Below are 16,161 nucleotides of genomic sequence, written 5' to 3' on the forward strand. Positions count from 1 at the left end.
TCTAGCGCAATTCATCTATATCATGAATCAATAAGTAAAGAAATTTAAATATGTGATTTATAGGTCTTTCCCCCGAGGATGAATTAGTTATATGGTGGGAATTACCCTTTGGTCATTTGCTGTGTCTGTACTGTACAATTTTCATAGCACAGTGCATCAATCTATCCATCGATCCATCTACTGTATATTCTGTAGTACTGTAAGTCCTTCAAATCATAATCCCTGAAAAACTACAAAAGACACTTAAATCCACGCTGGCAGCTTCTCATCTGTTTCCATCGCTCTATAAAAGCTCTTTTGTATTTGGGTCAGCTCTGTCCATGTGATGCCTGGAACTTTGATCAGATGGTGATTTATTTAATGGTCTCATCATTTGGTTTGTTTTCTTATGTCTCATCCACTTGACACTACAGAGGTCTTTAGGCTGAAGTTAAAAACAAGGTAAGCTGGCCTGAGTTCAGGTGCAATGAAGCTGATGCGAAAATCAAAATGAACTCTGTCATATCCCTTCGTTTGAAATATACAGTATTCATGCTGACACCCTAAAGAGAGGACCACGCACATAAACACAGGAAGCTGGGTACACAGAGCTAATTAAGCCGTGGTAAGTGTTGATTTTTACTGCAGCAATTATTCAGAAATAATTGGAGAGATGTCTGTCCACTTAAAGGGCTGATGCTGCTTTGAGGCAGCTGAATGAAAGTATCACAAAATGTTAAATTAACCGTGCAACTGCAGAAAAGGATTTCGAGTGTTTATAGCATTTTGAGTGTGTCTGAATAGCTTGAACAGTATTCCAAGACACAATTAATTAAAAACAGCTTCCAGGAGCTTCACGCTGGATAAAGTATCCCCAGTTGAAATTATTAGTCAATCAATCAAGAAAAAGATTAATTTGCAACTATTTCAAAACCATTTTAGTCATTCTCCAAGCAGCAATGCCAAACGCGTGATGGCTCCAGTTTCTCCAACATAAGGATTCGTTTATTCCTATTGTTTGAGCTTGAGGCTGCTAATTGCTAAAAGAGGATGCAAATTGATTGGTGAATAAATGAATCTGGAATGTGCTTATCAGATGAATTAATAACAAAAACTGCAGCCCTTGAAGTGTAAGTTGTGGTAATGTTTGTTGGTGCTTTTCGAGGTGAGTCATAAAAGCAAACCGGCTGCAGTAAAACACTTAAAACATCACAACAAGGTCTGTAGATCTGAAAACCAGACAAGCGCCTCATATTTGGCCCATCTCTAAGTAGTCCTGACACTGTTGCGTAGTTGAGTCAACTCATTTACTGTGTCTGCAAGGTGACACAAAAATAACACCTCCATAACACATAGGGAGAAGGGAGATTAAAAAGAAAAAAGAAAAAACATGCGCACACGCGCACACACACATACACGCACACACACAAACAAACAAAGAAGACAGAAACACCAAGAGTAAATTGCTTTGGATATGTACCTAATGTATAAATGACAGCATCAAATGTATGATTGACACACTGTGATCCAACAGTGTGCTATTCCAGCAACATTTTGCAGCATACTTTCACAGCATCTGCCCTCGTGTGCCTCTGCATCCCCTTACATCACTTGAGAGAAGCACAGAGACAGGACAGGAACACACAGCTCTCCTTGTTTCAGCCTCCCCCACATTACGGCACGCCTCGGGGGACAAACACAGCCACATTGGTGCCCTACGCCCGTCACCTCGTGATGTCTGGAAACATGCCTCGCCCTAACAGGCCGATGTAAAACCGTGCTGGGCAATGTCTCGTACCAGCTGCGGGCTACTGGACAATTCGCCCCAGCTTATTGTGCGGCTTCAAAGAGTGTTTTTCTGTATTTTATCGAATGGCAGCGACCCCAGACCTCAGCATTTTATTCCTTCTTGCCGTGTCTAATCATAGCCCAGCAGTTGGGTTTATCCAGACTGCATCTGTGATATCCGTGAAATGTTCAGCCTAGTTCTGCTACTGCGACACATAACTGCTGTCGCTAAAACTCACCATCTTAAAGGGAGAACTCACTCTTAAAAGCTGAAACCTCAACATCTTCAGGCCCATTTCAGTGTTGTCAGTGATGTCATGAGACACGTCTGACACTGCAGGAAATTTTTCAGCCATGTTAATTGTGAACACAACCTATTTTTTCCTGGGGTACCATTTGGCAATAAAGTTCAACAATCAATGACAGTGAAATTATACCAGTTGTTACACCCACAGAGACCTCAATAGATCAGAATGCCTTGCATTCTGCTTTTGTTTTTGCTCTGGCTACCTACACATTTAACCCATAGATGGATTAAAACACTTTCCGTCTCTCTGTACACCCAAACGCCCACCTTTGATGGAAAGCAACAAGTTTTGTTTATTCTCTGAAGGATGTCAAAAGGTATTCCTTTTTATAACTATATGAGGCGGGTGAAGGCACAGTGGGTTCAACAAGACGTTAAATGACTCCTAACAATGAAACGAACATCACTGGCGAGAGTTGAAACAGGATATTCGAGTGGACGTTCCGCTTTGATTTCCACACAGTGGCTCAAGAGATATAAGCTTTCTCTTCCAGGGCTTCTGCTCCGCCCTAACATGACAAGCAACCTCAGGCATCCGTGATCTCGAGCGAACAAGGCAGACTGCAACAACAGCCCATTGTAAGCTTCCTTTCTGAAAATATGACAGAAAGCAGGCATTCAAATTCAGGCAGATGTCAAACATCAACAGTTTGGTGGCGCTGATATCATCGGGGGCAGGGCAGAGCTCGGGCGATGACATAACTGGATTGACAGAGCTGGTTTAACTCACAGATTCATATTGCGACCCCACAGCTCATGCAAGGAGGAGGAAAAGCATACTGGACCATCAATCATCCACATCGGGAGCGGCTGCTACTGTACTTTAATTTGCTTTAACACAGCAAGTGGTGTTTACGGCTCTTTTTGTCGAAATCAATCCAAGTATGGGGAACGCTGACGTGGCCCATTTGTTGTTTTATTGAGCTTTTTGTTTCCCCCTTTTATCCTTGGAAGGGCTTTGCTGAGCATGCATGCCGTTTTTCAGCAGCACCATGCTTCATATTCATACTGCAGGACCCCACTTTTACACCTGGGAGTTGCCCCGCACAACTACTGCTGCCTGCAACTGGGACACTAACAAGCCCTGAGATGAACATCTGATAACACTGTGGGAGGAAACATGCACGATTTTCATAAGCAGACTCATAAAAACAGCCCCACATGAGAGTTATTAGGATGTTACTGATATTTCATGATCTCTGCAACCAGAGGGTAAACCATGACAAGCTCAAGCTTTGAAAGCCAAGTATTCTTCAAGCCCCCAAATTGTGTCTAAAAATCACTCGGTTTCTGACTAAACAAAATGTGTCTGAATGAATTATGGAGGGATGTCTATAAAATGACGATTGACGCGTCTAAAACATTTGCGTCTATAGTCAGAGGTTTATTCAAGATCAGAATTTTGAAGCCTCCATAAATTGTGAGTTTCAGATCAGTGTCAACCTGCGAAAAGTATTTTTAACGTGGTGCTCATTTGACTTGTCCATGTATTCGTGCATAAATACATAAAGGATTTTGACGTATTGGACATATTGACATATTGAAAACAGGAAAAAAAAAAATCCAATTTGTCAATTTACTTCAGTTTACATTGATTGGAATTACATTAGACAATTTCTTGGATTGGTGTTCTAACTTCTTGAAGTTTCCATCGCTATTACATCTTTGAAATGCACGCTAACAGTTTTGAATGTTCATTTGTATTTGGAGGTCACTTTCAATGTCAAACTAGTAGAGAATCTTCAATCATCGTGCTTTGGCATGTCATAAAAATATAACTTGTGACAGGCCTGTGAACTGCTCAGATCGGTTATGAAGGACATATTTCAGTCATGATTTCACAGATAGCAGCTACAGATGTCTCATCTTTCATTTTGGCACAGCATTACAACAGGCTGTTCTCTCAACATCTAATCAAGCCTACTACGTTTGCTTAAGAAGTGGCAAATTTAACACGCGACTGACAACCATGCAGGTTGTGAGTTTCTAAGTTGCTACATCTTCAGCTCTGGCATTTCCCTTCTCACGTCTATCACTTCCCTACTTTTAATGGGCTAAATGAGAGCAAAGTGGAAAGGCATCAGGGCCTGAACACAATGGAAGGCAATAACTGATGTGCTCCATTTAGCACGTCTAATTTGACATTTCGGTGGAGGAACTGCAGCCGGTAGATTTGATGCTTCAGCAGCGTTGCCGCCTGCATCCAAACACGGAGGGAAGTAAAGCAGCTTGATTATATTTTCTGGTAGCAGCCTGTTCAACAGTCTGAGACAAGCTACATGATAAAGTGCTTGCTCTCTGGCAACTTCTAAATTTAAAATGCTGTCATGCTGTACATATATGTATGTACTATGTTTGTTTTTATTCATCCATTTCCTTCACTCCAAGCAACATCATTCATCTCCAAATTAAATAAATAGAGAAATCAGCCTTCTCTCTAGAGCAAACATATTATAGCTGCCTGGTTCACCTGCCTCCTCATCAGCAAACAACACATCTGATGATGTGTTAGTACCTTAATAAACATTTTCACATTGTGTTTCTAGCTCAAGTACAACACCACAACAAGTAAAAGACTGGTTCATGTTAGTCTTTACAAATTAGCCAGTGATGGTAAATGCCCCCTCTACAATGCATGACAACAGAAAAATAATCAGATCAAAAAGTCATTTTTCAGGAAAATGTAAACCTGCGTCAACATAGATTTCTGTCAGAAGAAAAGAAAATAGAAAATGTGCATTCAGCTGTCTTAAAGGGGTATTTCAATTTTTTCTGTGCCACAGAATATGGACGCTTGATTGCGACTTCACAAGATTTTCAGGATGACTGTCTTCATAGTACAAGAGGCTATAATGCCCCCTATGAGCAGCGACGTCTCTTGGAAGCTGCAGTGAATCACGAGCAGGAAGGGACAAGACACAGGGCTAGCTGGTTAGCGTGTTAACTTGGAAGAACAAGGTACTGGCGACAAGAGTTGATGTTGGCAATGCCACCTCTGGATGATGCGGTTGGTGAGGGAAACGACTCGTAAGTACACTTGTTCTAGATAATATTTACATTCAGGTCCTTTAACTGAGGACACGCATATCAAATATCGCAATCGTGAAGTTTTGTGACTGCAAACTACTACTGAATTAAGCGAAAACAGAAATGCTAAGAGAATACTTGTAATCATCCAACACATGCAATTCCTGCACTGCAAGACAATGCGTCCACAGGACTGCAGCAGATCTGCATAATCTTGTGTCAAATGCAATGAGTTTCCAGCAGCAAGCAGAGCTTTTGAAGCACTAAAGATAATCAAGGAGTGACAGAGCAACCTTTTCCTTAATTCATCAGTTGAGGCTTCAGAGCAATCAGGAAACCCATATTTTTAACTGTTTACTCCAAAGAAATTGCAGATTAAAAGTAAAAGCAGATTTCTCTTCTTCCTGGTCATCGCAGGCCTTTAAATAGCAGTGTGCCTGATTTAGAGGCACACATCAGGGGACTAAGTTGAGAACGTGGCTAGTGTCCAGGCATAATTAAAAGCCGGGGAACAGACAGACTCCCATGTTGACAGGATAGAAAGAAGCATAAAAATAAGGGAGCAGAGAAAGCAGGCAGATGGAAAAATGGAGGGTGTCATCTCACTGCAGCTGGAAATCTCTTTATTATGATTTCCCCCCACTGGCATCTAACAACAATCTGTTTTTCAATGAGTATCAAGTGCAAAAAGTTAGCGGCTGAGAAATGGACAAGATCCCTGGCTGTCAGTTGATGTCAATGCGCCGCGATCCAATCAAACTGTGTCATGGTTTCTGAGCTGTTAATTAAACTTTACATCAAGTCGCAAGAGACAACTGGCAAACGTGTTGTCGCACTGGCTCATCAGCTGAAGCAAAGGAAAGAAAAAGATCAAAAGTCTGGGCAAGAGAAATTGAAATACTGTGGCAGACAGTCAAAACCAGAAGACGGAAACTGCAACTGAAATGTGTGATAAATAAGCAAAGAAAAAAGGAAGAAAAATCACACTTTCAAGACACTGCTGCCAGCTCATGTAATGCTCTATTCACACAGGCTGCACATTATCTGGTGACTTCAAGCAGAAGTCGACTCTGTTCTTAATATTTTCACTTTTTTTTTTTTTTTTTTTTTTAATACAAAACAGAAACTCCACACCGCTAAACAATGAAGTCCTCTTATACAGTCACTCTTGTGTGAATAAGGCCTCAGTCTTTTGCGTTGGTTTGTTTTCCTCACTTCTATGCTTTTCAGAGGACAGAGTATATAGTTATATTATATATAATGAGTGTTTTGATAGAATTTTGGAGACCCCATTACATACTCAGGCTCATCTGGAGATAAGACTTGGCTTTGTGAAATAGATTTGGGTGAATCAGATTTGACTTCAAATACAACCTACAAGATATTAGCAGTCACAAACAGCAGCTATTATATCACATACTTGAATATTGTCAAATTGACATTTTACTCACATTACAAATGCATCAGCCTTCTTTGAATTTGTGCCCTCCTGCTGAAAGTTTTCTCCACCTGCCTTTGGGGTTGCAACTTGTTAGATTAAACAAGTTTTTGTTCGTAATAAGGCCGTGAGACATTTCTAATTCAGTCTGAACAGGACACATGAATTATGCATCTCGGAGAAGATAAGATCATTCATCCAAAGAAGATGAAATATGAGCTGTAGAAGCAGGCAGTAGAGCGGAAAGAGGTGGGATAGTGAAGCTTTCCTGCCTCCTTACCTGCTCCTTGACAGAAGCCAGGAGGTTGTTGGTGGTGGTGGTGTTGCTGCTGGCATCCGGATGGAGGTTGCGATTGCTCTGCCCTTCTCTGACCACCATGGGCCCTTCCCCCTCGGCGCCCCCCTCCTCCATCGCCTCCACCTGCCCGTTATAGTCCAGAGCTGGCTGGCTGCTGAGGCGCCCTCACTGACCCTGCAGAAGGAGTACAAGCTGGTCAGGATGTGGACAATGAGGAGAAACAACGAACAGAAAATCACTGTCACAGGCCAGGGACCCGACGGGACCATATTTTGTTTTAGCTACTGTGATAATCCTGCAGGGACTTTGACCTTATGATCTGAGATATTCTGTTTGTCCACCTTTCCAAGAGAGATGTGGGCATCTCGTGAATATATAGATCTCTTAACACCGAAACATCCCTGCAACACTGCCATGGAGGCTCACCTGCACCTTTCGTATCAGTTTCTGTTGGATTCATAAAGAGGCTCAATCATGAGATCACAATTGTGCCGCTTTTCAATCCAGATTTACATTTTATCTCAGTTGGTATTATGAGGCCATCAGGTGGGGATTTAACCCTTCACTGGCTCATGCAAATGCAGAGCCCCCCTTAAAAACAACAGCAATAGCTTTACCTTAAGATTATGCACTGCATTTGCACGTTTGCGTGCACACCACACATTAAAGAGGCATTTAAGGATAAGGATTTTTCTGCTCCAGATTTCAGCCTGAACCTCCATCAGCCTGTCCGTCAAACGGGCACATCAATCACTCAACCACCATCCGGCGAGCCAAGGACGAGGTGACACCGAGCCACCGGACCTGGGGGGGGGGTTGCGGGAGCCGGGAGCGGGGCTGCACTCGCACCGACCGTCCCTTCCCTTCCCCGGTTCCCCCGTCTGGCTCCCACAAGCGGAGCTGCCCGCACGACCAAGCCCGACGAGCGGGCTGTCGGCGCGACTCACCGGCCAGATGTTGCTGTTCGGAGCAGGCCACAGCTGGCTCAGTCCGTCCTGTTACGCGTCCATCCTCCTCCGACAGGCGCCCGTGACAGCCTCTACATTTCCCCACGCGCCGACGCGACAAATAAATAAACAAACAAACAGCAACAACAGTGGCGCGCACGTCCACGCGCTCCTCGTGCAAGAGAATCAGAACACACCTGAGTTGTTTTCGTTATTCTCAAGATTATTATTGTTATTATTACCTGGTGAGCGGTTTCAATGCCCCCATCTACCCCTGGCGTCCGCGCGGCACCCAGCCATCCTCCCACCCACCGACCAACCCGCCCAGCCACTATCGCCGATCAGCGGCGTGACGTCACCATGCGGCTACGGACTATTTTTCCGATACGGGGAATCGATCAGCCGCCGATGCACCGGAGCTGCAGCAGCCGCGGCAGGGAGATGCACACTGAGCTGCCGGAGAGGAGGATGCAGCCTGCAGCGGCGACCGTGCGTGTGCGCGTGCGCGTCTCGCCCCCTGTGCACGAGGCCTGATCGGTCTCCACAAGATTCTCCCCCCCCCCCCCCCCCCCCAAAAAAAAAAAAAAAAACAGCGTAACGTAAAGTTTCTCAAGTATTTTACCGGCGCATACATTTTGAAGTGCAGTTTAATTGTTATTTTTTTATTCGTAAAAGTCACAAATTATCTTTTTTTTAACGTTATAATGTGCTATGATAAAATATAACTGTTTTTGAAAAAAAGCTTATGATAGACGTTTGAAAGATTTAATCATGAATTTAACAGTCAACTTCAAATAAAAGCTTAAACATTCACTTTTGGGTTTTTTCGCAGAGATAGATTCAATCATGCATTCATATTTATTGCATACAAACATTTGATACATTTATGAATCAGTACTGTACAGTAAACAAAAAATGTTATTATTATTATTCTGACTAATATTGGTCACCTTATCTGATCATTTTTGTGTTGTTCTCCTTCAGTGAATAGGCTTTGTTTAAATTATTGGACTTCTAATGTAACTGATAAAAATATTTCAAGCTGGATTCAAATTTGTTTTAAAAGTGAAAGCTCAAATATTTGCCAATGAAGGGGAGGAAGTGTTTTATATAAGGAATTTTCACATCAATTCGCTTAGACAGATTGCAAATGAAACAAAAATTTGATAATTATCTATTCAATATGTATTGCTGCCTACATTCAGGAGACTAAATTGAAATTAAAAAAACACTTAATTTCAGCTTGGAAAAAACTATTTAATGTATGGCTGTAAGAAGTAAGGTGAAACAGTACACAGTTTACATGCACATGCTCATTTATTTAAATGAGAATTAAGAGTCTGCGAAGTTTAGATGAGTAAAGTCTTAAGTTGAGTTCTCACGGACATATCTCCTCACTACAACACTAGAAGAATCATCAGTTTGAAAGTTGCCTTCTTCACTTTTCTCTGGTACATAATTTAAAAATAAATTGATACCACTTGCAGATAAAAAGCTGGGATGATGAAACTTAAGGGAACGACTTCGCTAAGTTATGCCTCTAAAGGTTCCTACTACAGGTTTGTAAACAAGGAGGGGAGGAATAAATTGACGAAACACTAGTTTTCGATGTATATACTGTACATTGATATAACAGTTCATACAAATAAAACTATCTTCAAAGCAAACAATATCAAAAGATACATTCGCCATTCTGTATACTGCAACATAAAATCCAGTGTCACTAAAGAGTCTAATTTTTTTTTTTTAAACAACACTTGACACTTCTTAGTACCACACAGATAATTATGCATTACTGCTTAAATATATTGTGTTGAGAAAAGTGACAAGCGGCCAGTAGTGTTGTACTGTAAGAGCTTTTGTTTAATACTTTTTTAGTCAGTTACTGCTGCATCATTGAGACACAGGTGATGAGTGTTGGATTTGTTAGGACAAACTCTGAGCTGTTAGCCCCACATATATCATCCTCCTATTCATCCGAAGAGCATTTATTCACCAGAGAAATGGCCCTGTGGGATTAGGATTTTACTGTAACGGTGTTTACTGTACTGCCTTCCAGATAAATACAGCGCCAAAACAGAGGTGAACACTCTCCAAGTCATATGAGTTTTGGAGTGGATTATTTTTAAAAGCTGTCTCTTCTTTGACTGAAAATAGTAATCAAACGTTTTCACTGCTTTCGACATTGGTTGTGAAGCTTTTATGCTGGAAAGTGATGCTGACTTCACGACTAATATTCTCCCATTAGGCAGATAAGCATGTCATGAGATGGGGGGGGGGTTGGTGAGAACAGGTTGTGCACAAACACTAATGTCGCCTACTGGTGTCTCCTAAGTCACTGCATGAGCAGGGAAAACAGCTTGGTTGGCATGTTCAGAAGTCACAATTTAAAAACTCGTCTGCCTTAATCTTCACAGGGAATTACAATGAAAGTGATTTATAGTTTGTCGATCTGCAGAAGGTGGCCTCTTTCTTACAATTTCTCATGCACCCTTTTCTCTGTTGCTCTATGAGTTAAAGGTTACTAAGCCTAAGGGGAATGAAAGGCTTTGACGTGCAGAATACATCTAATTTAATTTTATCATTAGCAAGCTTCTGGCATGTCTGGACCAGCATCAAACGCTTGGCACTGGCACTGATTTACTGATGAGTCTCCTTATTAATAAGTTGTGCTTGCAGCGTTCGCTAGCCGTCACTTGTACAGAAACTAGTTAATGCCACACAAATAACCAAACATTTTTTTTCTTCTGTCTGAAGTTTTGTTTTTTCTTAATGGGCTTTTGTTCTGATTATTTGATTAAAAGTTGGCCAGGGAAATGACACTACACAATTTCAATTTCATGATTCAGGACTGTGAAGCAGCAGAATTTGTGGAGAACATAAAAGGTGGGAGACCTTTTGCAGAGCAGCAATCTATAAATCATTTTTGGCCCTTTTTAACCAAACATATAGTGCTGGCTCTAGCCTTCACTATGCTATTTGGCATGCGGTCACAGCTCTGGGATTGCTGTCTCAATGAATGATCGTAGCTGTAAACACACAAACCTTGAACATCCCTTCAGAGAGCAGGAGCCCTTGATCAAAACAAATAATCCTTCACATCACTGGAACAACAATTCATTAGCACAAACACTTTATCAATTTATCTAACTCGATCTTCATACAACCAGGGAAGGGAACTAACCCCGGGAAAAATGTAAGCTTTCCCAGGTAAATCTGTCTCGTTTTGACTTCGAAAACCCAAACTAGTTGGGAAAATAACAGAACCAAAATGTTAGTTTCGTCCCCTGCGTACAACTCGTCTTTCAAATCGAGAAAAAACAACGTAAAGTACTGCAAATACAACACATCTACTCGGCAAAATATGCATGAATCATTTTTACAACTTAAAGCAAATAAATAGAAATGACAGTACCTTTTGCATAAACATGAGTACAAAAACTAAGAGTCAGTGGATGTACAATAAATGCAAGTGAATCTGAGAGGGGCGGAATAGCATGTTCATGACTGTGGAGGCAACCCCTTTGCCCTCTAGACAAGGATCTGTGCACGCTACTCAAGGTCGTCCACATCCTCCGTTGCAATAGTGCTGGTTTGTTCTGAGGTCACACCTGGAGAAGAAAAGCATCAACCTTTGGTGCAGAAGTAATCAAGTAATTGTAATTTCATAATTTTCATGCGTGCCTTCTACAACCACCTCTAACTGCAGAATGAAGCTACAATTACTGCCTAGTGGTTGTATCCCCGCGCCATTTGCTTTGGTTTCAGCTGTTTGTTAAGACACGTCAAAAATTTGGCCATAATTCTCATGTGAATTCTTGAGTTTAGGCTCAAAACATATTTTGTTCAAACCTTTGACTATAAAAATCCAACCAGTTCAGCTACCCCGAGTTCAAGTGAACGGGCGATAAAAATTTGAACAGAGCCCCATGAGGTGGTACCAAGGTATCAACAACACAATGTCAACGTGTTAAATAACATTTTATCTGACTGGTTGGTTCGTAGCCTTTCCTCATCTGTTCGATTTGATTTTGGAATAAACAAATACTACAAAAGCTACCAATAAATGTATAGACATCAATGTTTTAACGTATTTCCAAAATTTCCCAGAGGTTGGACCTTGGTTTCAATTTGTAAAACAGCTTTAAAGGGATTAGAAAAGCTTTACTCTGCATCTTAATGAACCTGTAATGAACCCTGTGTCATACTTGAGGCATCGTCATCATTAGGAGACTTCTTCTGTTCCTCCACATAACCATGACTCAGCAGCTTAGACATGCTGACTGGGGGGGCCTTCTTATCATAAGACCTGGGAAGATGAGAGACAGCACCATCAGTATGGCTTCACCCATTGTGTAAATTAATTTGAGGCTCATGTATTTCAGAAAAACCACAGCACAGTGAGCAGCACAAAGAGACTAAAAGACTGGGTTGTTAAATATTCTGGGTGCAAGATGGACTGTAAGAGATTCACTCACGTTCTCTTGTATTTGTTGGCTATGGATAGACCCTCCAACTGATCAGCGGCACCATCAGGGGACATCTGTAGGGTGGAAGTTATCAAAGCTCTGGTTACACACTGCCTTTAATCACAGCTACAATCTGAAGAGATTCCAAACTCATGAGGCAGCAAATAAAAAAGCGGTGAAACTTCTGATCTTAACGCCGCAAAATTACAGCAAAGCCGAGCCAATTTATAATATGCAGGGTGAATAAGGAAGTGCGATAGATCTGGGTGATACAGTAGAGGATGAATCATGCAATGAAAATGATTAAAGAAACTGGCATGAAGCAAGCAACTAACAAATCTACATTCTAGCTTGCTAAAGACAATTTTAAACTACAGATAGCTCATTTTAATCCTATCTTACATTTACATTGGGTATTTTGTTTATAATCCCTTAAAACATGTCTCTCAGGGCTCTCTTCAATAGCATGTGATATCTACAGTATAAATATGCTTCTTTGTATATTCTTTGCTATTCATACTGTGTTGACTTTTGCAATTCTGGTATAGAAACTCTACCGCTGTCATGATGAAGCTTCATAGCAAAGCCTCCTCTGTCTTGATCATATGGCCACATAATATGGAGAATATAGACAATCTATTTGAATATGAAAGAAAAATTACAATGTATAAAATGTAGCTAAGATGAATGTATTTATCATCATGTACTTTAAAAGCATTACTCTGTACTCACCTGAGAGTTTAAGTGTTTTCCAAATATGAGCGCACACCCAAAATGATGAGAGAGGTGAACGCAAACGAAAATGCAACGATGGCGCAAAATCATGTCAAAATTAATGCAAAGGTGATGGTAAAAATGGAAAAAATATGGAAGGATGGAAGATGTTAGCATGCCGTCCATGTTTTGTGTAGCTACTTTGCTCCATTCACCTTATTTTTACCATGGGTAAATATATCAGTCTCTCTTTCCCAGGACGAACTGTTATCAGTGCCAAATGGTGCAGCAAGCAGCTGGCTACCACCCTTCATCTGGCTGGTGGGAGAAGTTTCTTTGCTTCCACTGAAAGCACAAAATTATGGTGACATACGAAGTGAAATTACTGGTTGCCACTCATTGCGTCATGGCAAATTTCAGCCATTTCGTCAGTGCTCTACGCGGCTCTCGGGAGCATGGAGAAGGATTTCCGCAAGTTGTGGTTTATCCTATCCTTGGTTGCTGAGAAAGTTCAACACTCCAGTTCAAATGACACCCAGAGACAGTCTCTGCCTTTGTGAAACCGCTCTGCTTAATCATCATTTAACAGAATGTTTATTGTCTTTACGCTGACATGATGAGCCACATTTGCCTCAGTATAATGAAAATTTTAAATATATGGCAACGCATCATCTTCATCACATTATATTTCTCATAATTTGTTGTTAATTTCATAACTTGTCGACTTACCCGTTTGACTCATCTCCGAACCAGTTGGGTGGATTGTAAGGTTTCATTGGTTTACTGTCAAGATCAGCATCATGACTCAATAGCCCTGCAGGACATGGGAGAAGCAGGAACATAATATTCCAAATTAAATAAAAGCACTGTCAGCAAACATGAACATTGTATTTCACCATTAAATACACAATGCAACATTCGACAATTGATTCTGTTCATGGGTTAAAAAAATAACCTACAGCAAAATAAGTTTATAAATCTGTCTTTTAAGCAGTTTAGGTAAGGATTTACAATGTTCTTAAATGCCGCCTTTTCCCCTGTCACATAGTCTTGCTACCACAGTGCTAGCAAGACAGAAACAAACTTTAGCCATCTTAGATGGAGATATGACTGAGAGCAGGCAGCCCATCTGCCCTCTTTTATCATCATGATATCAATTTGTTTGTTGTCAAATTAGTTAAGGAAAAAAATAAAACAAGCTGTGTGCATGGTAACTGATGTTTTGTAATGGAGCCTGGAATTGCATTTAGCAGGGCACAAATGTTGGACAAGAGCATCAGAACATTATGAAAAATTGACTTCTTTGTGAAATAAAAAAATATTGCAGAAGATTTTGCACATGAAACATTCATATGGAACTCGTTGAAACTTTCATTGAAAATAACTTGTGGTGTGCAACACAAAATAACTCAAGATGAAAATGAAAAGTTCTTGATACAAAAGATAGCACTAAAATAGCACATTCAAAGCATCCTTCACCTTTGTGTCCTCCCTGCTTCGCAAGCTTGACGTAATCTGAGTCTGTCTCAAATATCCCAACACGCCGACCACTGATCCTCTCCATCGGACAGCTTTCATCGGCACTCTGGGACAGACCAGGGATTTGGGAGGTCGGTCCAGTTGCACCACTGGTCACAGCCCCAGGCTTTATGCCTGCAATGAACAAAGATTGATGTTTGCGTTGTGCATGTGTTATGGTTGAATAGGCAAACAGAGTTACAGCACTCTGTTTATATGAAACATGCAAAGCCAAAGTGCAGTGGATTCTTGATCTGTTGTCTGAGTTGTCCATGACATTTTGAGATGCTGTCTCAAAATTGCAGATAATACCATTGAATAATTAGCCAGATGCCATCAGGCCCACAAACTTTACCTCCAGGCTTGGTCCTTCGATGGTTTGGGACAGCAGCACTCATTTCCTCTGCAAACACAATACAATCTAATCAAAATAAATAGCTTTGATTGTTGGAGACACTTTATAAAACTGATGCTACAATGCTTATTAGACAGATCACATAAACAAAACTTATCTAAACCTGCTGCAGCTGTTTTCCAAAATAACACAAATCCAAGAGCATTGTTGGCATAAAATGAATTTAAAAAAAATAACAATTTGGCAATGTTTTGCACTTTATTTTAATTTTAATTTTTGCATGAGGGAGGACTGTGAGGGACAGTAACACAATACTATGGAGATTAAGGGAGATTTCTAAAAACGTTTTTTCATGATAAAATTTTTCATATTCCTCAGCACAAAATAATTCTGCCACATATACCTAGGAACTCATCAATGAACAATTTTCGTGAAATATAGAAAATCTGGTGAAAAATACAGCATTTCTTCAGTTTTCATATTAAAACACAGACGGGCTTGTTTCTGGGTTTTTTTTAACGGCACACGATAATTTAAATGCTGCAATTTAATGAATATACAACAATTCTCGTTCGTGGATGCATGAAATAAAAAAAAAATGCATTTAGCTACATCCTGCAATTGTCACACATAAAAATACCAAAGAGGCCAATAATATCACGTTTATTAAAAAAATAAGTCCACTTCGTGGTGGGTGCATACGTGGCCCACATAAACACGTTTTCTCGTATTTACAACGGCATAGTTTTGCTCAGCAATGTGGCTAACAAAGCAAAGCTAACTTATTTAGCCAGCTAGCTAGCTGCCGCAGTAGCTTTACACCGCAAACGTTTTTCTCTGAGCTGTTGCCACGCTTGTTTTTACATCGGCAGCTAAGGAAACTACTCGGATAAAACCAAAACACACATCTTACATTAGCTATTCTTTTCTTATTTCTGAGCGGTAGTTTTCAGGTTTTTCCAATTGCGTTAGCTCCTTCTTAGTCTGCAGGCAGGGCCGGACGAACTGTAGCACCTGCCGACGACTTCCGGTCCGCTAGACAAAGATCGTCTCTGCGCAACGATGCCATACGTTCATTTCTACGGCGTTCAGTCAAAGGTAGAGGAGCATTCGTGTAATTGGACAGAGTAAGCGCTCTTGATACAGATCATGCTTTTTACTACATTAAGAGAGGATCTTTGGCCCTTTAGCGCAAAAAACAGTGGTGTGATCGAACAACACACAGTTGTAAAAATGATGTATTTGCACTTTATTCGAATATCTGTATTATACAATATTTTAAATTTCTAAGACATTAAGACCCTACCAATGCTATCTCAGA

The 16,161-nt window shown here is 40.8% G+C and overlaps 2 protein-coding genes across 5 annotated transcripts in view; both read right to left on the reverse strand.

The window, feature by feature from the left end:
* LOC115050957 (plakophilin-4-like) overlaps positions 1-13,779 on the reverse strand; it is a 39,840-nt gene extending 26,061 nt beyond the window's left edge. For 3 of the 4 annotated variants that reach the window (XM_029514160.1, XM_029514168.1, XM_029514142.1), the window contains exons 1-2: positions 13,697-13,779; positions 6,820-7,011 (exon numbers count right to left, since the gene is read on the reverse strand). In XM_029514160.1, the coding sequence (XP_029370020.1) occupies positions 6,820-6,951 (132 nt within the window). In that variant the 5' untranslated portion in view covers positions 6,952-7,011; positions 13,697-13,779. Of the gene's footprint in view, positions 1-6,819; positions 7,012-8,026; positions 8,047-13,696 lie in introns of those variants that run through there. The other variant, XM_029514151.1, reaches the window with a different exon arrangement.
* Positions 13,649-15,864, reverse strand: LOC115050985 (uncharacterized protein C7orf57-like). Its single transcript, XM_029514199.1, has 4 exons — positions 15,754-15,864; positions 14,841-14,888; positions 14,447-14,620; positions 13,649-13,781 (listed from the first exon to the last, which is right to left on the reverse strand). The coding sequence occupies exons 2-4, from the start codon at positions 14,881-14,883 to the stop codon at positions 13,693-13,695; spliced, it is 306 nt and encodes a 101-aa protein (XP_029370059.1). The 5' UTR covers positions 14,884-14,888; positions 15,754-15,864; the 3' UTR covers positions 13,649-13,692.
* Between the last annotated feature and the right edge of the window lie 297 nt (positions 15,865-16,161).

Source organism: Echeneis naucrates, chromosome 2, assembly GCF_900963305.1.
Source record: "Echeneis naucrates chromosome 2, fEcheNa1.1, whole genome shotgun sequence".
NCBI classification, from domain to species: Eukaryota; Metazoa; Chordata; class Actinopteri; order Carangiformes; family Echeneidae; genus Echeneis; species Echeneis naucrates.